Raw genomic sequence first — 26,455 nt, 5'->3', positions numbered from 1 at the left:
AGTTGTTCCATGTTAAGCACTCATCCTATAGTTCCAGTCGCCACTGCACGTCCTCCGCTGCCTCTCTCCGTCTCACCATCACCTGCGGATCTATGGCAGGTTTCATCACAGTCAATGGTATCCGTCCATCATCTTTCTCTGGCAATTTCAATACTCCACCTTGCACATCCGCGACATCAAACATATTCACGCACAAGGCCACAAAGCCCAGAATCTCCGTCATGGCAAAGTGTCGACCAGGACAGAGCACAGATCCGCCGCCAAACGCGCGAAACGCTGCGCTTGGCACGGAGTTGGGGAGTGGGAGAGCAGTCTTCTTGTCGTTGACGTTTCCATCGGAGCTTTTGGCATGTCGAGTGGCAGCCATCCATCGCTCTGGCTTGAAGTCTGCGGCATCGGAGCCCCATGTACTTGGCGCCGCATGAATGACACCGGATGCTATCTGTATCATGTTGCCCTTTTCCAACAGAAATGGTGGGTGGCCTGGTGCATTGATCTCGTGTGTGCCTGTTACGAGGCGTACAGAAGAAAGATTTGCGATATGGCGTAGTGTTTCGCGATACGTAGAAAGTAGCAGTGGGCAGTGGGCTTTCAGGACCGAGACACTAATGACATTGACTGTCTCGTTTGCGTGTATAGCCTTGCTCGTTTCCGCTCTGATAGCGGCGAGTAGTTCCGGGCGCGCAAAGATGTTTGCTAGCAACCAGAACGTAGTCGGTACAGCGTTTCCCAGGATACCGAAGAGTAGGATAAGTTCGGATCGCCCTGCCATTTTAGGTGAAATGCCGTGTTTGAGGTTGATGGCAACGCGTTTTTGTATCAGAGGGCTTGCTTGTCTGTAATGCTCCTTTTCGATGAATTCTTGTAAAGCGTTGTTCATTGCTTTTCTTGCTCTCCATGACTTCCAACTGGTGATGGAGGGGAAAATGTCGGCCATGAGAGCGATCATACCGGCTTCGTAGTCCCAGAATGAATGCATGAGATGGGGGTGCACGGCGAAGGGGTTGGACGGGCCGTATATGGTATTGGCATTTGCGGTTGTGAAGATTTGCTTTACGAACTGCATCAACCCTATTTCCACACCCTTTGCCTCCCCACTTGGTACAAAGGCGTTTAGTAGAGTGGTGAACTGCTCGAGTTGCGTCGTTGATAACGAATTGAGGTTTGGTCCCGGTTCTAGACTCCCCGATACCATTTTCTCGCTCTCATGCATGAGTCCTTCATGTGTACCGTGTTCGCCGTCTAGATTCCACTTGATGATTTCCATGGTGGGATAGTCAAAGTCTACTAGCCTTCTCGTGACTTCGAGAATCATGCCGTAGAAGGTGAGATTAGGACTCTTTTTCTGTATCGCTGTCGCCAACGTTGGGTCGATGACGACGATTGTTCTCTTGTTGAGAGTTTGGAGTGTGAATATTGGGTGCTGGGTTGAGGCGCTGATGAAGGCGAAGTACTTTGCCCCATGCCAGAACATGCCGACGACATGGCCGAGGAACGGAAGGTAGGGGTGTGGGATGAGTGGTGGTTCACGGGGGTTTTGCAAGGCTGCGAGGAGGGCTTCTGTATCGAGGTGGAAGGTTAGGACCGCGTAGAGGAGAAGGAAGATGCGGGTTTCTGATAAGATGGAAAGTGCGGATGCGAGGATGAGGAAGTGTTGGAGCCAGGGTATGTTTGCTTTGCGAAGACGGATGAAGATAGACATGGCTATTGATAGGAGGTGAAGGAAAGCAGTGTGCTTTTGAAAGACTTGTGTCACTTAGCCGTGCATGTTTAAGTGGAAGGTGTAGTCAAATGGCATCAAGCGGGGCAAGAGGGACCCTCGAATATGGCGGCTAAATGGGGTGCCGCAGCACATGAAGTGTCGTCACCTTCTTGAAGTACGCGAGAGACATGGCGCTTGTGCAACAGTGGTAGACAGAGTGTTACTCCTTACCTCAGCCCTTGTGTCAGATGATAGAGAGTCAAGACCTCTTATTTCAAACGTCCTATTTCTTGGATCTGTCTATACAATGACGTTGATGTCTTTACCACTTGCCCAGCCTTCTACTGTCTCTTTCAAAATGTCACCCAGATTCGTCAGCGTCCTCTGAGAGAACCACGCCAAGTGCGGGCTCATAGTGATGTTCAAGTCCTTCGCATCCTCAGCGAGGAGCGGGGTATCCTCTGGGCCTCCAACAGGCTCGACTTCATATACGTCGGTGGCATAGCCCGCTATGCGCTTCTCCTTCAGTGCTTCTACAACCGCTGCCTCGTCTACTATCCCGCCTCTCGCGATGTTGATCAATACAGCGTATGGATGCATCTTCGCGAACTCGGCTGTGGATAGGAGGTTCAGTGTCTGCGGGGTTCGCGGTAGCGACAGCACGAGGACGGTAGATTGACGGAGGACGTCATCAAACGGGATGCGACCATCGTCTGCGTTGGAGATGGGAAGTTGGCCACCTAGCGATGGGGTAGATGATGTCTTACGAGCCGCAACTACGACCTGCATGCCTAACGCGCGACCAACTGATGCGATTTGTCTCCCTTATCAAGCCAACACCGTTAGTCCTAGATCTCGCATCCGGATTGAGTTCACGTACCCAAGCCGCCATATCCAATTACCCCCATAACCTCATCCTTGCAGATTAAAGGAGGTTTGCCATCTGGCAATCGCATGTGTCGGTTCACGCTCCCCGCCCTTCTCCACTCGCTAGGCTGTGCCCTCGTTACGCGGTCTAGCAAAACTGTCCGCCGCCTAGCAGCAAAATACAAACTAATAGCATGTTCGGAAACCGCGTCTAGGTTTGCGCCCGGGCAGTTTGTCACACGAATGCCGCGCCGTCTGCAAGCTTCGAGGTCAACGGGATCAGTGCCAGTTGCGGACACGGCGACATAGCGTAACTTCGGTGTCACTTCGGGGCGGAGTGTTTCGGCGTCGATTTTGACAGTGGTAATGATTATAACTGTTGCATGGTGGATGCGGGCGTGGAGCTGTTCGCGCGACGTCGTCGACTCGTAGGTGCTGAGGGTGTGGGGAAAGTCGAAGCCATCCAGTGGGAGCGGCTGGTGTTGCTTTTCGAGTGCTACAATTTCGTGATACATGGCGATGGATGAGGTTGCAAGGGGTCATTCAGGCATGGAATCTAGGCATGTAACATTCCGTACACAGACAGATAGCATCTCGACTTTATACATGAATTGATTCTTCTGTATGTTAGGCTAGGGCTCTGCGGTGTAAGCGGGTGGGACGCGACTTCCCATTTTGATGTTCGTAGGGCGTGTGGTGCCCGAGCGAGGAAAGAGCAACGGGGCAGGAATTTCCATCTTCCCTCCCTCCTCTGCCCTCGAATTCCCCTGAATCCCTCAACTCTAAACTTTTCACTCCAACTCCAGGGCCGAAGCCAATACAAGCAACACTAATACCAATGCTAACACAGCACCAGTACACGGCACAGTGCAATCCTACCTCGCGGCTTAGCACCTGGCCGGTCAAGCATCGCCCTGCAGCATGCCTTCTCCACTTTCGGTTCGTCGCCACGTTTATGGCGTCTACACCGAGGCGATGCTCCCCTTCGACGCCTATCATGACCACCTCGGCGACGCCCATTGGCCCCCGTCATCATTGAGGTAGCAACCTTGACAGCAAACACCCCACGAACCCTTCAACGTTACGCGCATAGTACGGCCCGCCGCAGAGTCAAGTGAAGCGATCCAGGCAGCCATACTATACCGTACGTACTGTGTACCGTACCATAGCCAGGGCCGGGCAGGGTGGGTGCGCCATTTGAAATTCTCACCTCGCGGGACACTAGCAGAAAGGTTCGAGACGCAGGGGCTCCGGGCGGCTGAAGGAAAATGAAAATGTCACTGGACGCATTCGGTGATTTACTCGGTCGCGCCAAAACAGCCCTATCCGAAGGGCCCCTCAGCAATTGGACACCGCCAAGGCCGGGCTGGTCCTGCGCTTTTTTGACATTTGCCTGGGTGGACTCGTGAGCCCTTTCCACTTCCTCGCTAGTCGGCCTGGACCATGCGCCAACTGACGTCTGTTCAAAACCTGCGCGGATCCCGCCGCATAGATGCACATGTAACAACGCTCTGCTTCGCGATAGCAAAAGTTCCCCACCCCCTTCGCGACAGGACGACAACACCACGCCTACCATGTCCAACTACCGCTACGGCACTCAGTCTGATGCCTACCAGGCCGAGAACGACATAGTCCCGCGCAACATGGAAAAAGAGGCGAAGCTGGGCCTGGCTAACAATCCATTAGCAGAGCAGGGCAGTCACAACGATGCCGACGACCTGTTGGCCGCCATGGGCTACAAGTCCGAGCTGGTGCGCTCAAGATCGACGCTCCAGGTGGCCTTCATGTCCTTCGTCCTCGCTTCCGTTCCCTATGGACTGGCGACCACCTTCTACTACCCCATCGTAGGAGGCGGACCGACCAACATCATCTGGGGCTGGGTCGCAGTCTCTCTAATCATTCTCTGTGTTGCTGCGTCGTTGGGAGAGATCACAAGCGTCTACCCGACAAGTGGCGGCGTCTACTACCAAACCTTTATGATCGCCCCGCCTTCTTATCGCAAAATCGCCTCGTGGATTTGTGGTTGGTGCTTCGTAGTTGGCAACATATCCATTACTCTCTCGGTTCAGTTCGCTACCGCTCTTTTCTTCGTCGCATGCGTCAACGTCTACGAGAGCGCGCCTGGAGTAGGCGTCCTCGAGGGTAAACCCTACCAAGTCTACCTCATCTTCCTCGGTATCACGCTCATCTGCAATGCCGTGTCTGCCTTGGGAAATCGCTACCTACCATTGTTGGATGTGAGAAGTCTCCCTTCAGCATTCTTTGCATGCGTTACTTACAAAACACTAGACTTTTGCCATTTTCTGGACCTTTGGCGGCGTGATTGCCATTATCGTATGCGTACTGGCTATCGCAAAAAACGGTCGCCACAGCGCCCACTACGTCTTCACCGAATTTGACCCTTCCAACTCTGGATGGGTTCCTGGATGGTCTTTTTGTGTCGGATTGCTCCATGCAGCCTACGCGACCTCGTCGACGGGAATGATCGTCTCGTGAGCCCCCCCTTCTTACCAAAGCGACACAAGCCCACGCAAATTTCCCAAGCAATTCCCCAAGCCATTTTCCAATGCAACATTCCCATGCGACAATTCGTGCATTCCCAAGCAACTCGAAAAGATCGCGGCATATGCGTGTTCAGCCTCGGTAAACCCCATCTGGAAACTGACCATGTGCTGACTTTTTCCAATTAGGATGTGCGAAGAGGTTCGACAGCCTGCGACCCAGGTCCCCAAAGCTATGGTTGCCACTGTTGCGCTCAATACCATCTGCGGCCTAGTCTTCATGATCCCTCTTGTCTTCATCTTGCCCGACCAAGCCTCGCTCGCAGCACTCCTCTCGGCCCAGCCAGTACCAACCATCATCAAGGATGCAGTAGGGTCTTCTGGGGGTGCGATTGGCCTTCTGGTACCACTCCTCGTCCTTGGATTACTTTGCGGCATTGGATGCACGACTGCCGCGTCTCGCGCTACCTGGGCTTTCGCTCGTGATGGCGCTATTCCAGGATACAAGTGGTGGAGGGTTGTCAACCCTAAGCTTGACGTTCCTCTCAATGCCATGATGCTCAGCATGGTCATCCAGCTAGCGCTCGGCCTCATCTACTTCGGCGCTGCCGCTGCTTTCAACGCATTCTCTGGTGTTGGTGTTATTTGCCTGACATTGAGTTATGCCGCTCCCATCCTAGTCTCAGTCCTCACCGGACGCAAACACGTCAAAGGGGGCAATTTCCACCTTGGAAAATTCGGTCTATTCTGCAATATTGTCGCCTTGGGTAAGTTTCGACCAATGTGTTGACTCCAAATCGTATACAGTTTACTAACTCACCTTTCAGGCTGGTCTGCGCTCGCAACACCCCTCTTCTGCATGCCAACTACCCGTGTCGTCACCGCAGCCACTACAAACTACGCCTCTGTCGTTCTTGCTGCCGTTATCATGGTCTCAACCATATGGTATTTCGTCTGGGGTAAGAAGAATTACGAGGGTCCGCCCACCCATGAGGACGCTATCCTAGAGGCCAGGAGAGCCAGTGTGGTGACTCATTGAAGTGAGCAGAAACTCTGCAACTCATCCGAGGAAAGTTTCGGAAAGAAACTAGGGCGGGTTTGGGACGAAGACGTTCTTAGAGGAAGAGTCGAAAAGGAAGCTTTTGTGCGGAACGGCCCAGATTATAAAGAAAAGGCTTCTGTAGACATTCACTAGAATCCTTGAATCCACCTCCTTGTACGGGAAAGCCCCACTTCATTCTGCACGATATGTGACTTGGCATCCACTTTTGTACTAGATCCTTTCACATTTCTTACTTATGTCGGCACGTGCAAAGCCTCTTAGTCGCTAGAGGGAAACTAAATCGCGCCTTTGTGATTAGTAGGGGAGAGGTTAGTTGAAGAAACTTGCATGGTCTGACTCTCATGTGGTTCTGAAAGCTGCTTTGCGTGTAACACATTCCAAGGTTGTGAGCACGCGCTAATAGTACACGCAAATTTCAGCAATCCTTCCGCAACACACAGCCTTGAACTTTTAGTATTTGTTTTTGTTGCTACACGTTTCTACATGTGCGCAGCTGTATTGAGTCTAATCAACTATCAGGCGTTGAATATCCAAGACATTGCTAGCGGCGAGCTGTGGAGGAAAATCGTTGTTCGTGACGAGACGTCTGAGCTCGAAGTAGGACGGACTACTACTACCCGTGCACTCCTTGGTTGCGCGGCTTTCTCATCATTCTAGATACACCCTTCTTTCTAACCCGATTCAGTCTCTTCGTCTATCAGCATATCATCGTCCTCGTCCTTATCCTCCATAGTCTCCTCGTCGTAGTACATGTTCTCGTCTTCGTAGAAAGTTTCCTCCTCATCGTAGTATACGTCATAGTCTTCGGCATCATATACGTATGCCTGCGCATTCGTATACGCCTCCGTAACAACATGAGGTCGAGAGTCGGCATATCCGAAGCACGCAAGCGAACCCAGAACGCCATGATTCTCCGGGGCCGACATCGATGCGGCGGAATCTAGCAAGCCAGCCTCGTCCTCAGCAGTAGCAACAGCAAGCCCATACGGATTCTTGACTCCCATAACACCTCCGATCTCCGGGAAGGCGCCCAACAGCTCCTTGCTCGTGAAGGATACTTGCGTCTCGGCTTGCACCATCTTGTCAACACTCCACCCGTTCTTCTGGTCTTGGTCGGCAAATTGTTTGTCAACAATGCAGTGCTGGCACACCATTGTTCCAAAGTTTGCTTTGAGCTTCTCCCGCTTTTCTAGGCACATGTAATGGTACCAGCCAACTATGCACTCGTTGCCCGCACACTGCGCAATCTTGACCTCGAGTGTTCGCGCGGGCTTTTGGCACGAGCAAATCAAGTCGTTGGGCTCCGGGAGGCGGGTTTGGTATGCCTTGAACGTATCCTCTGAGACCGTGTCCGGGATGTCTTCAAGCTTGGTAGGGAGGCGCTTGGCGAATAGCGGGGAGAAGATGGGTTGGGGCCGTTCAGTCTTGTTCTTGGGTAGCGGTTTGATTGCGGCACCGGTTTTGGGACGCGTCGGTGACTTCTTCTTCTTCTTCGGGGATATCTTCTTTCTCTTCGGAGGCTTGAGCTGGCGTGTCTCTCCCTTGAGCTCGTGGGGATTCTTTGCGTTGCTGGAATCCTCGGACTCATCAATTGAATCCGAGCTGTCGGATATCAGTATGGGGTTGAGGCGAGTCTTTACTGCATCGAAATCTGTCCCTGGTATTTGTGCGGAAGGGCAGCGAACAGGCGCAAAGAAGCTCCGAATGTCAGACTTTGATTTTTTATCCTTTATCATGTCTTCCGTCAATTCGGTAGTGGCCCGCAGGTATGTAACAACTGCGTTTGTGTCAATCTCGCAACCGAACCGACGTGTTGTCTTATGGCCAGAGGTGACGGGACTTGTAGTGTTGCGAAAGGCTGGTGAGCTCGGTTGATGGTCACCGCTGTCGGACCGCAGATGACGTGGTGTGTCCGAGTAATAAAAGGTCTGGTTGGATGCAGGTGTTGCAGGAGTGGGAAGAGGCTGATTGACAGGGTTCCAGGTGGAAGTTCTAGTAGCTAGAGGCGAAGCGACATTTTCACTCGAAGTCAGCCCGGGAGCCTGAGTGAATGGTCGAGCTCCATGTGGTGAATCTTTTGACTCTAAGGCTTCAGCCGCCTCTTCCATGTGAGAACTCCACTTCTGGTCCAACCGGTCAACTGTACTAGAGAGATTCAATTTGGATCGGAGGCGTGGGGTTTCCATGGAGTGACTTGGAGCGAGTAGGCGCTGCTCTGGACGCAGGGAATCAATGGGGCCGTCGAGCTGCAAAGGTGTCTGTGCTTCATTAGTTATGATTCAAAAACTTCCTCGCAAACGGTGGTATTTGGTGCAATAGCAGAAGATCCACCAAAAACAAGTATGCGACTAGTACTTACTACTGTGACCTGATCACCCGCCTGATTGTGAGAGTTCGACAGCTCACTGCTTCCTGATGCGCTGTTCACAGAGTCTGAAGCAAAGTATGGTTCTTTAGAAAGCCAGTCAACTTCCGTCTGCTTGTTCCCATAGTGAATAGAACGAGTTGGTCTGTCATACGGATGGATCGCTCCATACGCAACGTGCCCGAGTTGGTCGATAATCGCCCAAGCTTTGACTCTCATGCGCATTAGATGCTCCAAGCACCGAATGCAATAGGCGAGAGGCTCTTTCCGGGCAAGAGCCTTTACTTCCAGTGTCCACAGAGGGTCGGCCATTTTCTCGCCGTCGCGGCTGAAAACTAGTACCTTTCCCTGAGATATGAGCAAATTAGGCACAGGGGTAACGGTGCCCCAATCGAGAAGCGGCTCAATCGTGATGATGTGCGTGTGGAAGGTATGGTTGTCATCCTGCGTACAGCATGTCAGATTGTAACAACGCATCTTTGAACCATCACGGAGGACAAAGATGTGGTTAGCTACGAATGTCAGTACGCGACATCGCCATTTCAGAAGGTGTCTCACAATCAAGTAGATCGGCAATCGTCTTGACATGACGAGCCAAGAGCTGCTCGTCTTCCGACAAGACCGTATTGCTGATAGACGGCAGCACCTGCGCCATGGGGCTTATGACGAATGGACTCCGAGCTTGCGATGGCCCTGGTGTTGATAGCCTTGCAGCGAGAAGCTGGGGAAGCTCTCGCCAAAGTTTTGCTTGTAGCTTGGGCAGATGATTGCTGAGGATGTCATTGAGAGGCGTCACTTCGCCATATTCGTCGGTGATGAGATGGAGGGGCAAGTGATTGTAGAGAGAGCTGCGGAGCGCGTTGGCGCTTTCTTTCCCTGGCATTGTGTACATGGAGAGTGTGATCGAGTTACTATCTGTTATTGTATAAATGCCATCTGCATTATCGCGCTGTTCGACATGCTTACGCCCTTGAAGGTCGAAGGCCAGCTCGTAGTCAGACTCATCTTCGTAGACTTTGTCTGCCGAATGATACGATGCTGTCCATGCATGGTCACATGGGCTGTACTCGTTGTAACAAGCGGATGACTCCTGCTGATCCAACATGTGGGGATCAGATTCTAGTATAGCCGCAAACGTTCGGCTTTGAGGCATTGGCATCGATTGACTGTTAGGCGGCGGCGCAAGGCGAACACGACACGGCTGCTCCGGCGCTGAATCGGTCTGTGAAGCGAGCATACCTGTAAGTTTAGTAGAAGAGAATTGATCAGCAGAATTGAATCCCTTGGCCGTCATCGCCGTCAAACGCAACTGACGTTGATCCCTGTCACGATATGCTCCTGACAGAGCTCGCCTTTAGAAAGCAAAAGTGAGTAGTGTAAGCAGCTTTTGAAAAGAGACAGATTCGTGCCAAGACTAGGAGCCTAAGGGCACAGAAATCAACCAAGGTAGCGGGGGCGGATAGAAACGCTCCATCCTCTATAGGTTCCGTATTCACGTTCTTCTACGTCTTCTACGTCGTTCTATACGCGTAAAACACGTGGGATTTTGACTCATCGCGCGCAGTCGAACTAAAAAACAGAAGTGAAAGCAGACTGTGAATATGAGAAATATAAAAGCGGAGAAGATGCTTGACCTGGCACAACCGCTGTGTCCTCATCCGTGTCTAGAGACCTTATCAGTGCTCTCATTATAGTACAAGGCAAGAAATTGCTGCGTTGTAGCATCTGTTTCAACCCGATCCAAATTATTGTGTGGTGAATGAAGGATGGCTGGTGAACCTCGGGACGTGTCGTGAATTCGGCAAAACATCTCTCCGTGTACTAGTGTAGGCCAAGGTAACGGTCGGAACAGCCTCCCTCGATCCTTCCTTCGAGTCACAAAAGGACATGGTATGTTTCTAGCCCTACTACGTTAACATTAGAGACTGCGCGTTATTGTTATTGGAGGTAGCTTCACCGACACAACTACTAATCTTGGCGCTCTAGTATCCCAGGTAACCCGCACTGTTTCTTCACGAACTGATGCTTCACAGGCGATCTACCAAAAAAAGTTCATCAATGCTACATTAACGCAAACAACAAATCTCAGCACAGTCCGAAATCACCTTGAGCTATCTGTACAGGCTCGGGGGTATTTCATCATAATCGTCATTTCCCAGGCCAAGCAACCGGGCTACGCCACACTCAAGCCAGGCTATAGCACGACCACTAGCCCAGCTATGACTGCGGTGATAGCACCGCCGAGGTACAACCCCCTGCCAAGTGGGCGCGCAGCTTCACTTGATGTGTTCTGGTCGGCCAGAACACTGGCCTGAATCTCCTCCTTTTTCTTGTTCATGCCGTCGAAGACAGTCTTCGCTTCCGTCGGAATCGCATTGTACCTGTAAACCCAGGCAAGATCAGTAAAAGGCCCATAGCTACCCTGACGGCGAGGGAAAGGAATGGGAGCTAGCTCACCAAGCCGGAGTGGTAGTATATGTCAAAACGGTATTCGATGCTGTCGCAGCTTCAGGAACGTCTTTGCCCGTCTGCTGGTACGCTCTCATAACATCCCAAGCCTTGGTCCAGTCGGCGCCAGTTGTAAGTGTTTGATAGTAGCTCTCCACTGCTGAGACATATGCCTTGCTTATGGACGCCGCTTGTTGGTCGTTTTTGGCCTTGAAGCCCTTCTGGGGTTCGATTACCCAGGTCGCGCACGCAGAGCCTGTAAAGGCGAGGGCGAGGAGAGGCGTGAAGAGCATGTCTGTGAAGGAGGAGTGCGGGATGTGGGGACAGGTCGAAGTTCACCTTCCACTATTATTGTGAGGCTGACGCGGGTTTATAGCTCATCAGCAAGGCAAGACGTCCCTGTATAGGATCCCTCGTATCGCGCACTGCCGTCTTAAGGCTGCCAGCAGCCTTGGCAAGGCCCCCCAATCATTCGGCTAATTTCCAAATACGTCCTGTGTACAAACTGTGTATGCTGTATGCTGCGTTCGGTGTTTATCTGTTCTAGTCTCAACCGCGATGACCTACTAAACACGCTACCCTATACTTGCCAGCAGGCAGACTAGCGTCCGGTCCCAAGAAAAGAAGCTTAGGCACATTTACATAAACTCCTAGTCTTATTCTTCACCGGAAATCCGGTACTGTGGTACCCAATGGGGGTATTCCGGATCGCCGTTTGAATAGTCTAGACGTTAGAACCTGGGGCACTAGTGAATTCATAGAAAGGCCATTTATAAGTCACTAATGTACAGGATGCAGGTCTCTAAACTCAATAAGGTATTGTGTAAACTCCAAGGGGTTACAAGCATACAGCGTTTCTTGGCAGGCACGTCGAATATCCACGAATGGGGGTAATAAAAGCTCAATTACGCCGCAGGTTCTCTAAAAACTGGCAGGGGTTCGCAACAAAACAAGCTGGCCCAACTTGGAAAAAAAGTGAGCAATTATCTTCTAGGATCTCAATCAGACTTCACAGTGTGTGGAAAACCTTCGTCGAACGATAGCTTGTGTTCCAGACATAAATCTTCCGATTCGTTTACAAGATATGTAGCTACCAATTCCCAATCCATCTCGAGGAAGGGCCATATGAGATCCCATACAAATGCGAATCCCTTGTCAAGCTAGCTGTACAAAACGCCATCTGATGCATTTGCAGGATGTCTTACCAATCCGTAACGCCTTCTTCCGTGTTGAATCGTGATGCGGTATCGTTGCCTGATCCACAAAAAGAAAAGAACATCGTGCTAAGATTTTAATCTTAACGAGGTTGGAGAAGCCCTTTCATAGGACGTCCCAACTTGAGGAAGTATAAACGACATCTCGAACGTGGTTAGTTAATTCGCTTTCCCAATCCTCTCCTCGTACGCAGCCCACGCAGCCTTCTTGTAGCGCTCAGCCTCGGATTTTCGATCCTGCGCGCGCACAATGCCTCGTCCAACAATGATGACATCGCATCCTTGCTCGAAGATGAGTTTTCGAGGGGTGTTGTACTGCTGGCCCAGGTCATCGCCTAATTTCTTCCCTTCTTGACCCGGAGGCGGTAATTGGCAGCCCGGTGTCATGGTAATGAAGTTGTCCTCTGGTTCGGTATTCAGGCTTCGCTGTGCGATGAAGCCCATGACAAAGTCACGGTGTTTGCGCGCAATATCCACGGTCTTCTTCTGATATTCTGGCGTCATGAGGTGGCCTTCAGAGCTCATCTCTGCGAGTAGGAGGAGTGAACGGAGGAATGGCACTTCACCGAGGCGGAGGAGCTCGGTGGCTGTGTCGAGGCTAAAGTGCTCATCGCCAGACGCACTCGACTCGGGGCGAGGCGATATGGCTTCTGTTCGCATCGATATGGAGGTGGTGACGCTCACGACGCTTTGTTTCCTGTCGGTGGCTTTGACACTTAGTCGCCTCTCCTCGTTCTCCAATTCTATAGGTGACTCAAGGGCGGAATCGGCAGGTGTGTCCTTCTCATCGTCCTCGTCGTCATCGTCTATCCCGTTGATTGGCCATGTGCGTGGGGAGGCGGAGATCTCGGTGTGTACGGCTGTATTGTACTTTGCAATAGTTGAATCTGCTGCTTTCTCAAGGGCAGTAACAATAGCGGGACCAGGAAGAACATGGGCATTCGTGATCTCGGCCCAAAGCGATATGCGATGGTGTCCGGACGTATACTGTTTTTGTACGGTTTCTGGTGGGCAAGGTCAGGATTAATTTGTCCCTAGTGTAGTACAGCATGCGCGGGGTGGTGTAACCGTAAGCTGCTTGATTCGAGCAACGACTGACATACCTCCAATATCTGCAAACTTTCGGTCTTCGAAGATGAGGAAGCGCTTCCGCCTCGCAATCTCTCTTAGTGCTTGAGATGTCCTATCCGACCAGTCGGAGACGATGTCGCAGTGTGTCTTCAATAAGCATATCGAGTCGCCCACCTCCTCGGCGAGTTGTAGTAGTTCGGCTGAGGTATCTACGTCGGCTGATAGGCAGAGGTTCGACTGTTTTATCGAAATGAGCCTCAGTAGGTATGAAGCCAGGGGACCCGTGGTGGGCAGTCCAGCGCGGGCTCGGTACGTGGTGGTGAGGCTTGCATGTGAAGACATGGCGTCTGGTCGATGTAGCGTGTTTTTGAGGCCGGGGGTTCTGCGTAGGACGTGTAGAGGCCTGCGAGACCAGCGTGTGGCGCGTGAAGATGATGAATTAACTGGGTGTTGTCATGCAGCCAGACCCTTGAAAGCTGACGCGGGGATGACGAGGGGCAGCAGCGAGCAGCGGAGGAAGGGGCGATGGACGGTTTCGAACAGCGATTGGCAGGAGGCGAAGGCCGAAGGTGTAGGCAGTCAAAAGTCCAAAGGGAGAAGTCAGAGCAGAAGGGCTGCCAAGTTATTAAAGAGAAGGGAGGGTCAAGCGGCTGAAGAAACAAATGTCCACCAACAGGCCAGAATACGCATGAGGCACAAAATTTGCCGCGCAACCTAGGTGTGCCTGGCGGGCCGCTGCTCGCAGATCCACCTAGACTCAGCATTCCGACCCAAACAGTCGACGACTGCAGCATCAACGCCCATGTCTGCCAATAATGCCATTCTGCTATGCGCAAGCCCTCGCTTGGTAGAGACCCAGTCTGCGGCCTGCCTGTCTACCGTCCCTTGTGCTACCGCCGCTAATATGCAGTAGCCAGCACTGGCCGGACGACGGCACCGCAGATCCTGGCCTGAGAGACTCGGTCGGTCTATGGCGATATGTCGAGTCGTACTTCTAGCCATGTTCTAGGCTTACTATTTCCATCCTCTTGACCGGCTCCCATCATGTCCCGCTTGGCCGTCTTTGTCTGCGCTGACATATGCCCGTCTGGGCAGGCCATACTGCCTTCGGTCCGATATTGCTGTGAACCACCTCCCACTGCAACTGCAACCTCAATCGCCCGTTAATGCTGCGGGCCACGACGCAGTCTCATCGTTTCCGTCACACAGCCCTATGGCTATGGGTCTTCTTCGCCGATCTGCTCGCGCTAACCGTGCCTCACTAGCACATGCATCCTTTCGACTGACAAAGCTGCCAATAGCCGCGTCCTGCGGGTCGCATCGTCTGCCGATTCGTAGCTTCAGTCTCCCGAGTGGGGAACATGATCGATATCGTACCACATCGACATATATATTACACTTGCGAACAGGATGTCGTCTACAACGTCTGCAACGTCCAGGCTCAAGGATTGGGTTCCGCTATTCTGGGCCGGATGGTTGCACCCGGCTCCGCGTAACACACCTTTGCCGTTGCTATTCCAGTGGACAAGTCGTAGTATGCAAGCAACTATAAGCTCCCAAACCTCGTATATTTTCCATATTGTCCGACTGGCCACATAATTGCATGTAAAGTTTCCGCTCCAAAGGATTCGTCCCCTACCCTATAATCTTGGCTATCTGGCTTCAATTGCCAGGAAGAGGCGGTCAGAATGTCTACCCACAGTAATTCCTCCTCTCCACCCCTGTCCTTGCAGATCCACAGGACATCTCCACAGAACATCTCCATGGATCTTCTTCACAACTTTCACAACGGGATGCGCTTCTCCTTAAGGCTCCCTGTGTCCGAAAGAAACGAGTCATTCACTCAATCCCCTCGCTGCCATCTCAGCGGAACTCTAGCGAGCTTCACTTCTCCATGTATACGATCCAATAATATCGCAGTCTTAGAGTGCATGAATAAATGAAGCTGGCGATGCTGTTGAGGTATCGTACGATTCTTTCTTCCTGGGGATCAGATCAAATCCGTATTGATAGGCTATGCTTTTCGTTCAAACATCAATTTGCGTTCCTCGTCTCATGAATGCCCACGAGCAGTGAGCGGAGGAGAAAACGTTGTTTCAACGTTCTCGAAGTTATTAGCATTTCTCGCGAACTATGAAAAGTTGGAGACATGGACAGCTGTTTCATGGCTGTCATCAATAGGACTGAATGGGCTTTCACTTCGTAGGTCGCGTTTTGCCTTGCCGGTATAAGTCTCATTAGCGCACCACAGACACCGAGCATCAAGATTGTCGATATTTATTCTGGTTGTATACAGCACAGTAGGAACTCCTGTCTAGACACCGGCGAGCTAGCTTTCCTATGACGAGCGCAGAATAGCCATGCATGAAGCGATGTGAACCTGACTTATCAAGCAGCCGTGAATAGGTATTCCAACATGTTGACGCGTTCGAATCTGAGGTCACCTACAGTTGCTGCACATTCGCTGCCAGAATTGCGTCTTCCTATCACCTTCACCTCGCATTCTACCACAACATATAAACCCCGCCATTCCTTCTCACTTGACCTTTCCTTCGTTCAAGACAAACTCTTCTCATCATCTATTTCTTGCAAAAACTCTGCTCTGCTCTTTCTTACAAGTCTCGACATCCAAGAACGCCAATATGCCTCCCAAGGAAGCTGCGGGTGCTGAGTCCACTGAACTCATCGCCGGCTTCACTGACAAAGAATGCAAGCTCCTAGCTGCTGCGTTCGTTAGCTCTACTGGTCCGGACAAGGTGAGTTCTCGCATCCTAGCTATGCCGGTTATTAACACACAATAAGCTTGAGTACAGGCCATTGTTGCTACCCACCTTTATTCACGTCTTCATGCATAGACACCTACTGACAGGTTTACAGTACGACTATGAGCTCATGTCCACCCTCACCAAGAACACAGTCGGCTCCCTCAAGAAGATGTGGCCTCCCGTCAAGAGAAAGGCGATCGGCGCCCACAGCTCCTTCGCTGCCTTTCTCGGTTTAGCTGGCACTCTTGCTCCGAATGGTGACGCCAATTCCGCCCCTGCCCCAAAGGCCACTGCTAGCAAGAAGCGCAAGGCTGCTGACGAGATCCTCGACGATGCTGACGATGACAAGAACGACCTCGAGCCCAAGTCTGCTGCCAACAAGTCTGGCACCAAGAAGAAGGCTCCAGCTGCCAAGAGCAAGCCTGGTCAGAAGAAGAAGAAGGTCAAGAAGGAGGCGCCTATCTCTGAAGATGAAGCGACTGTCCAGGCCAGCGAGAACAGTGCCGATGGTGGTGATGGTCTCGGTGAGTTCATCTTCACGCAGAGCGTGGTTGATTGGATCAACAAGACTGACGAATGCGCAGACAAGGAGGTTGACGAAGATGAGGCCTGAAGATCAGGTTCATGACGCGTCTCCTTGGATCTGGGATTGATTGGGTACACTGGGGCGTTATGGCTCGGGAGGTTTGAAAAGTGTATTCTTACTTTACGGATTTGGGGTTGTCTCGCTCATCGGAGTAATACCGCACTTAGCTTGCTGGCACTCGTCTTGCAGGTGTTGCGTCTTCCAGAGTACATTCTTCCACACTGGAACGGTATGATACCCTAGATCTAGCATTCATTGGGCTCCCATAGCCTTTTCATGCTTGATTAAAAGCTTTTCATGTAGCTGAATCAAATCAAGACTACAGTCTTCATGGTCTTGTGCCCCCTGCTATCCTTGAGCCCTGATTCTATATGGTGGTAGGCTTTTGAGTACCGAAATACACAGCGGAAGAAAATAAGGGATTGAAGAGCTCTGACAATACATAATAGCTTGATCAAATAGCTTGATCATATATCGCGGAATGGAAGTAGTGCCTTGGAGGCACTGTTACATGGGCTTGGTAGGTAGGGGCGATAACAAAGAACGTCTTGTTGCGTTCCATGTGAGCGGATGACGGGCTGGTCTAGTTCCCGACCCCATCGGCCCAATTCCGCGCCTCGGCATGTCTTACAAACATACAACATCGAGCAGCTTCGACAAGTCATAGCAACTGCCGACAAGCGCAATGCAATCCTCCTCTCTCAGCATGCATATATGCTACATCTGGTCACTTCTGCCTGGAACATGAGATTACTCCGCATCCCGCTGCTTACCTTCATCAGCCTTCAACGACCACAGCTTGCATTTGCCGAGCTACTCCCCAACAATTTCACACTCAATCCTCTACGAAGTATACAGCAGTTTCCACTGTCATCCTACGGCACCAACATGACGCGCCTCGCCCCCGTCGTTTCCCTCTCCCACGGTGGTGGCCCAATGCCTTTACTAGGGGACCCGTCACACAAGGAGATCACGAACTCGCTCAAGACGAAGGTGCCTCGAATCCTCAAACTAGGCACATCAGATCAGCCAAAGGCCATCGTTCTGGTTACAGCACATTGGTCCACGAACAAGGTGACTATCTCTAGCGGCTCAAAGTATGGGTTGCTCTACGATTACTATGGCTTCCCTCCCGAGACGTATGAAATCAAGCATAACGCGCCAGGGAGTCCAGAAGTTGCGGAACTAGTAGAGAAGGCGTTGAAAGACGCAGGTGTGGAGTGCAACAAGGACACTGAACGAGGTATATTACACCACCCGCGACCACAGCTTCTAGCCGTTGCTAATTGAGGTGATAGATTGGGACCATGGCGTCTTCGTTCCCATGAAACTCATCGACCCCAAAGCGAAGATTCCCATCGTCCAGCTCAGTGTCCTCGCGTCCGAATCTCCCGCACAAAGCTATGCCATCGGGCGCGCCCTCTCCACTCTCCGATCCCAGAACGTAGCGATCATCGGGTCTGGCTTTGCTACCTTCCACAACTTGCGCCTCATGTTCTCTGGCACGTCCGATACTCCTCAGTTTAAACAACAGAATGTGGAGTGGAGCAAGGCAGTCACGGACGCGGCAATGACAAATAATGATGTGGAGAGGGAAAAGAAGTTCACGCAGTGGAGGAGCTGGCCAGAGAGCTTTGTGATGCATCCCAGGGGTGGCGCGGAGCATTTTCTGCCGCTGATCGTATGTGCAGGAGCGGCGGGGGAGAGCGCGGGGAGAAATTACGCAGATGACTTTCGGGGGTTGGATATGTGGAGTTATTACTGGGAGTAAGCGTAGGAAAGTAATGAGAAATGAACAAGTGGGTAAATGCATTGACTCGATGCGACGCTCGAGAATACATGCTTGGTGTGTTCTCACGATCTAATTGGGATCAACAAGCGGATCGACCTGGAAAGACTGGCCAGAACTCCTGATTACTATATATAACCGATCTAAATGTTGCTACAGTGAGCTTTTGCGAACACGAAAACATCTTCAAGGCTGGTCCCCTCTCCTATCCAGTCCTGCCCCATCAAGCACCGCTTACAAGGCCATGACACCGACAAATGCAGCCGCAACACCAGCACCAACCACCTTCACGACCGAACTTGGCGCAGCAGCCGTGCTCTTGGCCTGAGACCCCGAGCCTGTCGGGTTTCCACTCGCACCAGACGTAGGAGTGGCGCCAACAGCCTCGTTCACGATGCTCTGCACGCGCGCGTTGTTTGCGTCATAGTAGCTCTTGACGTTGCTTGGGAGCGCGCTGTACCAATCGGGAACCGTGGTGAACGTCTGGAGGCCACCGACCTTCGTGACATCGGAGGGAATGCTGTAGGATGCCGTGGCGGCGAAGGACACGAGCGCGAGGTGAGCAGATGCGGCGGCAGAGATAGCGCTGGGCCCGATGGACTCGGCGGCGACCTTGGAGGTGACGAAGTTCTGGAGGGAGGAGATGTAGGATTTGAGCTAGATGGGAGTCAGTTTGATGCTTGCTCGCGACAACGTGATTTGTAGAGGCGCAGACGTACGTTGGTGAGATCCGAAAGGCGGGTGGGAGTAGGGACGTCAGTGATGATGACGAACTCAGCGGCGGCGGTGCTGAGCGCAGCAGCGATGAGGGCAAGGTTCTTGAACTGCATTGCGAAGGTGTTTAGATGGCGAGATTTGGGAGGGTGTGCAAGTTGTAGACGTTGTAGAATTGAAAATGGAAGCTTTCAACGAGTGATGGTGTGAAGGTGAGTGAATGGCAAACAAACGACTCTCCAGCTGACGCGTTGAAAGTGCGAACCCTTGTTTTAAGTAGGTAGCACCCGGCACCCATGTATCGTCTCAGCCACAACGTATCTCCCAAAAATGGGCCGCGTTAGCATACGAGTGGGATGCCTAGCCAATGCAATAGTAAGCCAAGAGCTTACGAGTCGCGCTTTGACGCGAAGACCCAGCTTCGTTATCCCTCGATAACAAGTACCAGTTCGCTCCGCAAGTGGAGAATTCGATTCCCGTTGCTTTCATCTGGAGCGATGGTGGGGTAAATGATCCAAACGCAAGGGATGGGGGTGTGATGAAGATACACAGGGGCCATGTGTTTGAGGCTGATGTTTCAGTCTAAATGCCAGGGGTACGTATTTAGCTCGTAAGATGAATGCTGATCTTCGCCATGGGCTCATCTAACCATTCTCTAGCGTGATTTCGACTCCCAACTCCCGCCAATCTTTTATCCCATTCGTTATGCAAGGTTGTGATAGGCGTCGTGATGAACAGCCTATTTGACCTCCTTTACTGCTGTACCCACCACAACGCCCTCTGTGCTGGTCTTCTTCCCCGCGTGTTCTGCATGGCCGCTAGACGCGTCGCTTTCGGCTTCTGCGACAGGAGTGGCGCCCGCCTTGCCTTCCTTCCAGCCTAGGAATACGAATCCCACAATGACAGCAAGCCAGTATAGGTTGTAGGAGATGACGGAACCGTATGTCGCGCTGTTTTGCCAGCCAAATAGCGAATTGAAGATGCCCCAGCCACTTCTAGTCGTTAGCAGAGCTCGGTTATAATGTACAAGGGAGAACATCTTGCGTCATTAAGAGGCAGATTGTCCAGGCGAACACTTACCCGTCACCGTTTTCGAGAGGGGAGCAGCACTACACTCATTAGCATCCTGCAAGGTTCAAGGGTAATCGCAAGGGGGCTTACGTTGACATGCCAAACACTCTTCCTGATGTCGTAACTTCCTGGCCCTGCGCCTGCCTCCGCAGCGCCCTCGCCAGCTAGCTTAACATAGGCATTCTGCTCGAGGCTCCACACACCCTTCGAGAAAAGGCCAGCAGCAACGAGATACAGAAAGCAGGTCGATATGACAAGGAAGATCTGCAGAGACGTTTTGTTGCCGCCCTTGTAGATGAGGTAGCCAATAAGTGCGCCTGCGCCGAGACCACAGAGGACAGCGAGCGGGAACGATGTAGCTGGGAGTCCAAGACCAACTCCGGCGATGAATCTAGTTAGCGGGTTAGTATCGAGCCAATGCGTTGAGGGCGTTGGAACTTACAAGACGGCCTCAATGCCCTCTCGGAGCACAGTGATGAATGGTAGGATGAACATGGCATATTTCTCTGTCCACTTCTTCAGCTTACCCTTGATAGGTAGCTTCGAGTCCTTCTGCTCCAAGACTTTGGCGATCTTGAGACGCCATTTGTCCTGCAGCTTGCTGACACGAAGAAGAGCAGCACCCATCAGAGTGATGATGACGCTGGCGAGGATGGCAAACACTCCTTCCCAGACGTTCTCTGCGGACTCGAAAGAGTTTCGGCCCGCTGTGTAGAAGGTGCCGATCACGCCTGCGCAGATAATGAGGCATATGAAGACGCCGGCACCGACGCCGTACCAGACCTGTCGAACAAGCCTTTTGTGAACAGTAGCATCTTGCTCAGGACCAAGAGTTTGCTTTAGGAAAGCGAGCAGCACAGAGACAATGATGCTGGTCTCGAGGCACTCGCGAAAGCAAATGAAGAAGACTATTGCACATGTCAGTAAAGTGAACCGATGTTTGTGGTTCCTCACCATGCTCGTGAATCCTCGCGAGTTAGCATACCGGGTACAGCAAAGACGTTCGGCATGATTGAATGTTTTGCTAAAACGTTCGCAATGCAAATGGCAATGCTCAATCAGATAACAGGAGTAGAGGTTCGAGGAAGGAAAATATCTAATCAGATGGAGGGCATACAAGAGAAAGTGGTCTGCTGCCATGGCCTCCCACGCTCGATGGCGCTAACGAAAGCCTAACTTCGGCTGCATTCCGCATGCAATCAGGCCCTTCTCACCGGGATTCTAATTAACATGGTCTGATCCAGCTGTACGACTAGTTTCATCTTCCGCCGTCGCATTTGCCCTCTTTCAGTATACTAGTCCTCATGGCGTCTTGTATGGCGCAGCCCGATCTCGTACAGTAGTGTGATAACTCGACTCTCGCATACTCATCGCGCCCAACAGTTATTTTTCCCACTCACGCGGGCACGCCAGCCGCTGCAGCCGCCAAGGTTGTCAAATCAAGTCAAGAGTTTTGGTTGACGCTTGGCGAGAAAAAAGCCCTCGCCTACCCCAGTCCCCGGTCGATCAACGGTCCAGATTATCAGATGGGCCGATAACAGCGGGTGAATGTCCGTTGCAACGAATCACAATATCCTTCTCGCTCACACCTGCCAAAGATGTGGAAAATTTGTCAAGACCCTGAGACGATCGGCGCTCCGATTCCTGCACTATCAAGCCCCAGGGCTGTAATCGCGAACAATTCCGCCTTAAGGACTGCTTGGCCGCTAGTGTGGTGAGGTGATGATCTGATTATTCACTCTCTAGATCGTGGAGGGTTAAGAGGCTTGCTCTGGGTCGGCGACAAGGTCTTATCTGATTCCCCGCTATCGGCTGAATGATCTTATCATTTTTCGTCTGTTTTCATCAGTTCTCATCTCGTCACTACCGTGGGGGATTGTCGCGTGAGTTTCTGGACTTTGACTTTCCAAACAGCATTTACTTGACCGACTTCTAAGTTTGGTCGCTCAGAACTCTCTGCGCTGAGCCGATCTTCAAGATGGTGCTCTCACTATCCACTTTCCTTCTCCCAATATCACTCCTCGCCTCAATCGCGCAATGCGCCACTGTCACGTACGACTTTGACATCGCATGGACATATGCCAACCCCGACGGCCAGCAAACACGCCCGATTCAAGGAATCAACGGACAATGGCCTATCCCACCTATCACGGTGACGAAGGGAGATCAACTCATCGTTAACGTCAAGAACTCACTTGGGAATGAAAGCACGTCGCTTCATTTCCACGGTCTCTACCAAAATGGCACTACGCACATGGATGGCCCGGTTGGAGTCAGCCAATGTTCGATTCCCCCAGGGGGCTCCTTCACATACAACTTCACGGTAAGTGTTACCTCTCATGCCATCGTCGCAGATACTAATCAAATCAGGTCGATCAACCAGGAACCTACTGGTATCATTCTCATGAGCATGGACAGTACCCTGACGGTCTTCGCGGTGCCTTGATCGTGCATGATCCCAAAGATCCCCACAAGGATCTGTATGATGAGGAAATCGTGCTGACCCTGTCGGACTGGTATCATGACCTTATGACAAATCTCCTCAAGGACTTCATCAGCATCGCAAATCCATCTGGCGCAGAGCCCGTTCCTCAAGCAGCTCTAATGAACGACACTCAAAATTTGACTGTCAAGATCGAACCAGGCAAGACGTACCTCTTCAGAATAATCAATATGGGTGCTTTTGCTGCTCAGTATGTGTGGTTCGAAGATCACACTATGCGAGTTGTTGAGGTCGACGGTATCTATACCGAGCCGATGGAGGCAAACATGCTTTATCTCACTGCTGCGCAGCGGTACAGTGTGCTTGTTACTGCGAAGAACGACTCCAACTCCAACTTCGCTTTTGTTGGGAGTATGGACCAGGATCTATTCGACGTAATTCCTGCCGGTCTGAACTCCAATGTCACCGGCTGGCTTGTTTACGACGATAAGAAGGACAAGCCAGCGGCAAAAGAGATCGAAGCATTCGAGCCTTTTGATGACTTCAACTTGGTGCCGTATGATAAGGAGGGGCTGTATGACAAGGTTGACCAGTCCATCACTCTTGATTTGAAGATGGACAACCTGAACGATGGTGCCAATTAGTAAGTCCTGCATCTAAATTTCCTCCAATGTGTCGTGGCTAACAGTACTACAGCGCCTTCTTCAACGATATCACTTACGTCAGTCCCAAAGTCCCAACACTCTACAGCGTTCTCTCGACCGGCTCGAATGCTACAAACCCAGCTATATACGGCTCAAACACCAATTCCTTTGTCCTAGGCCACAACGAAGTCGTTGAGATCATCTTGAACAACGACGACGCGGGAAAGTAAGTCGACCTAAGCGGGCCCATGATGAAAACATACTAACCACATCGCAGACATCCTTTCCATCTCCACGGCCATGCATTCCAAGTCGTAACCCGCAGTGATGAGGCGGCAGGATTCTTCGACCCGGCCAATACTACGACACCGTTACCCGCGACGCCGATGCGTCGCGATACCATCCTTGTCCGTCCAAACGGCTATATCGTCCTACGCTTCCGCTCCGATAACCCCGGCGTTTGGCTTTTCCACTGCCATATTGAGTGGCACGTCGCCTCGGGCTTGATTGCCACCATGATCGAGTCGCCATTGGACCTACAGCGTCAGCTGTCCGATAAAATTCCCCAGGATCACTGGAAAGTGTGTCAAGACGCTAATAAGCCGACGAAAGGCAATGCTGCGGGCAACACGGTGGACTACCTCGACCTGACGGGTGAGAACAAGTCTCCTGGCAAACTACCAGCGGGTTTCACAGCGCGTGGAATAGTCGCGTTGGTCTTTAGTTGTTTGGCGGCTTTCCTAGGTATGGGTGTCATTGCATGGTATGGTATGAAGCCGATCAAGACCAAGACAGGTTAAGGATGGGAGCTGAGACATGAACTGTATGGCGTTCGCAAGGTATCTAGGGCCCTCATTGTATTCTAGCCTTTCTAATATGCGATGATATCAATAATTTGTATGATTTCTTCTTCTCTATCGCGTCTATGTTATACCTCTTGTGGTTTTGGTGATCTAAATCTTCTTACGCGAACTTGGAAGAGTTGTATCAGAGAGAAAGAGAAGCAATGCCGAATTATATTTGCGAATCACCTTTCGGTTTCGCCAGCTTCGCAATCTCGGGATCTTTCGTAACCTCCTCATAGTCCGGGCGAGGGAGCTCAAAAATCTGCGTAGTCCGACCATACGAGATACCGCCTAGACGGGAGATGGGCTTCATGACCTAACCACAAGTCAACATAACATGAATAGAAAGCAAGCAGGGCAAAACTCACAGCAGGGTCGATCAGAACTCCTTGCTCGTCAATTGCATCATGGCGCACCCAGAAGTTCACGCCCTCGAGGAATACCGTGACGCTCGTCTTCTTGTCTGGTGTCGCAGGGTTCTTACTCGTCCATTCTCGAGTCTCAATCAACTTCGCTTCGATGCTGAATACTGCTTCCTTCACCCTATCTGGCTTCACATATGTGCTGCGTTCTGCATGCAAGCCGCTAAATGCCCACTCGCTCACCCCTTCCGGCGCGTTAATACTGGTGTAGTTCGCCGCCTCGATATATTCCTCCGTGATGATGTTGACAACGGCCTCTTTCGTGTCCAGCAGGTTTTTCAGCGTGTCTTTCGCCTTGTCCAAGCCGCCTGAGAAGCCTAGGACGAAGATAGGCGGGTCATGACTCATCAAGTTGAAGTAACTGAAGGGAGCAAGGTTGGTGGACTTGCCATCTGCGCTGATGGTAGACGTGAATCCAACGGGGCGGGGGACAATGGCCGAGATCAGGAGTTTGTAATTGTGTACAGCGGGGCGGCCTTCAGCGTAAGGATCGATTTGCCGGTGCGACTTGGTGAGGGAAGAGGGCTCGTTGGGTCCTTGACCTGGCTGCCAATCCGGCTTGGGTGTCTGGGTGAAGTGCAATGTTGAGCTGGTGTCAAAGGGTGGGCGCGAGGCTTCTACGGCCTTGAAGTCGCCATGGGGATTGCGTTTTATTTCCTTCTCTGCATCGAATTTTCCGGAGGCCATTTTGAAGGATGGATTGTAGATTTGTCAAGGCTAAACTGGAGAGTGCAGGCGTTGGGAGAGGAGTTCAGACGGGAGGGAAAATGCTCTTCTAATGACGTTATTGAGTCGTTAAACCGTCAATCCATCAATCAAGCGTAGAGCTATAACGGCAAATGCCGGACATATTTCCGGCATATAAGAGGCTCAAGTCGGCTGCGGAACGTCTCCGCAGTTTTCAGAGGCGGAAATCCGCTCTGTACAATCTAGCAAACCTGCACTTGTATATAATAATTTACACTCGTATACTTCTACTAAGCTTCTGATTGTCAATGCGAAGTATTCGTTACTACATGGAAGGATCACGCTTACACACGGGTCGATCTCTAGGCCATCGACCCCGCCATCAGTAGGAGCTAAGTACCCCACCTGCTCCCAGCTCCCACCTTGACACCAAAAGTATGGAGCAGATACCTCAGGGCACACTTGAATAAGAAAGAGGACTCGTGGTTGCAGTGAACCTAACCACGCACAGAAGACTCGGTCATGTTACCGGAAGAAACTCGGACATGTTTTGATGATATGTCAGCCTACCCTACGGTAGGTAATCTTAGTCTTAGCTTGTCCCGAAAAGGTGTGCGATATTGTCATGCAACTAGTTAGCTCTACGATTATGAAGTGTTAGTTCATTTATAATAATGTGTTGGCTCAACTGCTATGACGTATTAGCTTCCCATTACCAACAATAGGTGGGGTATGCTGACGGATCATAACGATGAGCCACTTTTGACTTCTGGTCGGTATATCATTATTAAGATGTAAATCCACCCTTTGAACCGTTGTCGGGTACAAACATACAAAGTCATCTACCTTTTTTGCTCCTTCTAAGAGCATATTTGGCTTAGATCCACAGCCCTGGCGTCCTTATCTTATCCCCCACTTAAAGTACCATCATAGAACCAGCGATAGCTTTGGGCCTGTTCGGTAGCCTCCATTTTAACTGGCGCAATATTAATACATATAGTAAGGCTTGGGTTTTTTTAGCGGATATAGAGTTACAAATATAGAGCTAGACCCCAACTACTAGAGAAAACTGCCATCTCTATTTGCGCTAAGTACGTATAAATAAGCACTAATAAGTGTTCAAAACTGCATGGCGTTACTAGTGAACTAGTACTTTTATCTATGCTATTCAAATTAGGTTAAATCTGTTGGATTACTGAACAGACGCCTATCTCCAATCCATTTTACCCACCTACTATATCCGGCCAGACTGGAGCCT

The 26,455-nt window shown here is 51.3% G+C and overlaps 12 protein-coding genes across 12 annotated transcripts; 4 read left to right on the top strand and 8 right to left on the bottom strand.

Annotated features, from left to right (window-relative positions):
- Nucleotides 1–25: 25 nt before the first annotated feature.
- K460DRAFT_290173 (cytochrome P450) lies at nucleotides 26–1,702 on the bottom strand (the record flags this gene model as incomplete). Its single annotated transcript, XM_040929180.1, has 1 exon — nucleotides 26–1,702. One exon carries the CDS (start codon nucleotides 1,700–1,702, stop codon nucleotides 26–28), a length of 1,677 nt encoding a protein of 558 aa, XP_040786760.1.
- Nucleotides 1,703–1,998: 296 nt separating this feature from the next.
- Nucleotides 1,999–3,234, bottom strand: K460DRAFT_419141 (uncharacterized protein). Its single transcript, XM_040937984.1, has 2 exons — nucleotides 2,583–3,234; nucleotides 1,999–2,526 (listed from the first exon to the last, which is right to left on the bottom strand). Exons 1-2 carry the CDS (start codon nucleotides 3,082–3,084, stop codon nucleotides 2,003–2,005), a joined length of 1,026 nt encoding a protein of 341 aa, XP_040786759.1. The 5' UTR covers nucleotides 3,085–3,234; the 3' UTR covers nucleotides 1,999–2,002.
- Nucleotides 3,235–4,062: 828 nt separating this feature from the next.
- Nucleotides 4,063–6,439, top strand: K460DRAFT_369063 (amino acid transporter). Its single transcript, XM_040933888.1, has 4 exons — nucleotides 4,063–4,806; nucleotides 4,859–5,061; nucleotides 5,260–5,837; nucleotides 5,898–6,439. The coding sequence occupies exons 1-4, from the start codon at nucleotides 4,144–4,146 to the stop codon at nucleotides 6,107–6,109; spliced, it is 1,656 nt and encodes a 551-aa protein (XP_040786758.1). The 5' UTR covers nucleotides 4,063–4,143; the 3' UTR covers nucleotides 6,110–6,439.
- A 365-nt stretch (nucleotides 6,440–6,804) lies between these two features.
- K460DRAFT_419139 (uncharacterized protein) lies at nucleotides 6,805–9,603 on the bottom strand (the record flags this gene model as incomplete). Its single annotated transcript, XM_040937983.1, has 3 exons — nucleotides 6,805–8,391; nucleotides 8,493–9,010; nucleotides 9,057–9,603. 3 exons carry the CDS (start codon nucleotides 9,601–9,603, stop codon nucleotides 6,805–6,807), a joined length of 2,652 nt encoding a protein of 883 aa, XP_040786757.1.
- A 781-nt stretch (nucleotides 9,604–10,384) lies between these two features.
- K460DRAFT_397331 (uncharacterized protein) lies at nucleotides 10,385–11,340 on the bottom strand. The gene is made up of 2 exons (XM_040936148.1): nucleotides 10,956–11,340; nucleotides 10,385–10,879 (listed from the first exon to the last, which is right to left on the bottom strand). The coding sequence occupies exons 1-2, from the start codon at nucleotides 11,237–11,239 to the stop codon at nucleotides 10,693–10,695; spliced, it is 471 nt and encodes a 156-aa protein (XP_040786756.1). The 5' UTR covers nucleotides 11,240–11,340; the 3' UTR covers nucleotides 10,385–10,692.
- Nucleotides 11,341–12,319: 979 nt separating this feature from the next.
- Nucleotides 12,320–13,573, bottom strand: K460DRAFT_408492 (Orotidine 5'-phosphate decarboxylase; the record flags this gene model as incomplete). The annotated part of the gene is made up of 2 exons (XM_040937166.1): nucleotides 12,320–13,164; nucleotides 13,264–13,573. 2 exons carry the CDS (start codon nucleotides 13,571–13,573, stop codon nucleotides 12,320–12,322), a joined length of 1,155 nt encoding a protein of 384 aa, XP_040786755.1.
- A 1,897-nt stretch (nucleotides 13,574–15,470) lies between these two features.
- Nucleotides 15,471–17,091, top strand: K460DRAFT_397329 (uncharacterized protein). The gene is made up of 2 exons (XM_040936147.1): nucleotides 15,471–15,987; nucleotides 16,109–17,091. The coding sequence occupies exons 1-2, from the start codon at nucleotides 15,874–15,876 to the stop codon at nucleotides 16,607–16,609; spliced, it is 615 nt and encodes a 204-aa protein (XP_040786754.1). The 5' UTR covers nucleotides 15,471–15,873; the 3' UTR covers nucleotides 16,610–17,091.
- K460DRAFT_434020 (Extradiol aromatic ring-opening dioxygenase) lies at nucleotides 17,064–18,817 on the top strand (the record flags this gene model as incomplete). Its single annotated transcript, XM_040938375.1, has 3 exons — nucleotides 17,064–17,102; nucleotides 17,396–17,825; nucleotides 17,881–18,817. 3 exons carry the CDS (start codon nucleotides 17,064–17,066, stop codon nucleotides 18,351–18,353), a joined length of 942 nt encoding a protein of 313 aa, XP_040786753.1. The 3' UTR covers nucleotides 18,354–18,817.
- Nucleotides 18,606–19,201, bottom strand: K460DRAFT_289806 (uncharacterized protein; the record flags this gene model as incomplete). Its single annotated transcript, XM_040929144.1, has 2 exons — nucleotides 18,606–19,028; nucleotides 19,091–19,201. The coding sequence occupies 2 exons, from the start codon at nucleotides 19,199–19,201 to the stop codon at nucleotides 18,606–18,608; spliced, it is 534 nt and encodes a 177-aa protein (XP_040786752.1).
- Nucleotides 19,202–19,824: 623 nt separating this feature from the next.
- K460DRAFT_290459 (plasma membrane iron permease) lies at nucleotides 19,825–21,166 on the bottom strand (the record flags this gene model as incomplete). The annotated part of the gene is made up of 5 exons (XM_040929202.1): nucleotides 19,825–20,077; nucleotides 20,166–20,194; nucleotides 20,247–20,547; nucleotides 20,599–21,064; nucleotides 21,142–21,166. 5 exons carry the CDS (start codon nucleotides 21,164–21,166, stop codon nucleotides 19,825–19,827), a joined length of 1,074 nt encoding a protein of 357 aa, XP_040786751.1.
- Nucleotides 21,167–21,980: 814 nt separating this feature from the next.
- K460DRAFT_160031 (multicopper oxidase) lies at nucleotides 21,981–24,193 on the top strand. The gene is made up of 4 exons (XM_040926878.1): nucleotides 21,981–22,479; nucleotides 22,527–23,242; nucleotides 23,296–23,469; nucleotides 23,521–24,193. Exons 1-4 carry the CDS (start codon nucleotides 22,135–22,137, stop codon nucleotides 24,041–24,043), a joined length of 1,758 nt encoding a protein of 585 aa, XP_040786750.1. The 5' UTR covers nucleotides 21,981–22,134; the 3' UTR covers nucleotides 24,044–24,193.
- Nucleotides 24,194–24,257: 64 nt separating this feature from the next.
- On the bottom strand, nucleotides 24,258–25,197 carry K460DRAFT_290744 (flavo protein-like protein oxygenase; the record flags this gene model as incomplete). Its single annotated transcript, XM_040929226.1, has 2 exons — nucleotides 24,258–24,404; nucleotides 24,457–25,197. The coding sequence occupies 2 exons, from the start codon at nucleotides 25,195–25,197 to the stop codon at nucleotides 24,258–24,260; spliced, it is 888 nt and encodes a 295-aa protein (XP_040786749.1).
- Nucleotides 25,198–26,455: the final 1,258 nt, after the last annotated feature.

The sequence above is a fragment of the Cucurbitaria berberidis genome, assembly GCF_010015615.1.
Source record: "Cucurbitaria berberidis CBS 394.84 unplaced genomic scaffold K460scaffold_4, whole genome shotgun sequence".
Lineage (NCBI taxonomy): Eukaryota > Fungi > Ascomycota > Dothideomycetes > Pleosporales > Cucurbitariaceae > Cucurbitaria > Cucurbitaria berberidis.
This window is presented reverse-complemented; position numbering and strand designations above follow the sequence as displayed.

Excerpts from the sequence above, each read along its gene's own strand:
- K460DRAFT_369063 (XM_040933888.1), top strand. The coding sequence starts at position 4,144 with ATGTCCAACTACCGCTACGGCACTCAGTCTGATGCCTACCAGGCCGAG. Across the intron at positions 4,807-4,858 it reads GCTACCTACCATTGTTGGAT|ACTTTTGCCATTTTCTGGAC; the intron begins GTGAGAAGTCTC and ends ACAAAACACTAG. Across the intron at positions 5,838-5,897 it reads CTGCAATATTGTCGCCTTGG|GCTGGTCTGCGCTCGCAACA; the intron begins GTAAGTTTCGAC and ends CTCACCTTTCAG.
- K460DRAFT_397329 (XM_040936147.1), top strand. The coding sequence starts at position 15,874 with ATGCCTCCCAAGGAAGCTGCGGGTGCTGAGTCCACTGAACTCATCGCC. Across the intron at positions 15,988-16,108 it reads GCTCTACTGGTCCGGACAAG|TACGACTATGAGCTCATGTC; the intron begins GTGAGTTCTCGC and ends ACAGGTTTACAG.
- K460DRAFT_397331 (XM_040936148.1), bottom strand. The coding sequence starts at position 11,239 with ATGCTCTTCACGCCTCTCCTCGCCCTCGCCTTTACAGGCTCTGCGTGC. Across the intron at positions 10,880-10,955 it reads TATACTACCACTCCGGCTTG|GTACAATGCGATTCCGACGG; the intron begins GTGAGCTAGCTC and ends CTGGGTTTACAG.
- K460DRAFT_160031 (XM_040926878.1), top strand. The coding sequence starts at position 22,135 with ATGGTGCTCTCACTATCCACTTTCCTTCTCCCAATATCACTCCTCGCC. Across the intron at positions 23,243-23,295 it reads CTGAACGATGGTGCCAATTA|CGCCTTCTTCAACGATATCA; the intron begins GTAAGTCCTGCA and ends ACAGTACTACAG. Across the intron at positions 23,470-23,520 it reads AACAACGACGACGCGGGAAA|ACATCCTTTCCATCTCCACG; the intron begins GTAAGTCGACCT and ends ACCACATCGCAG.
- K460DRAFT_419141 (XM_040937984.1), bottom strand. The coding sequence starts at position 3,084 with ATGTATCACGAAATTGTAGCACTCGAAAAGCAACACCAGCCGCTCCCA. Across the intron at positions 2,527-2,582 it reads AATTGGATATGGCGGCTTGG|GGAGACAAATCGCATCAGTT; the intron begins GTACGTGAACTC and ends TGGCTTGATAAG.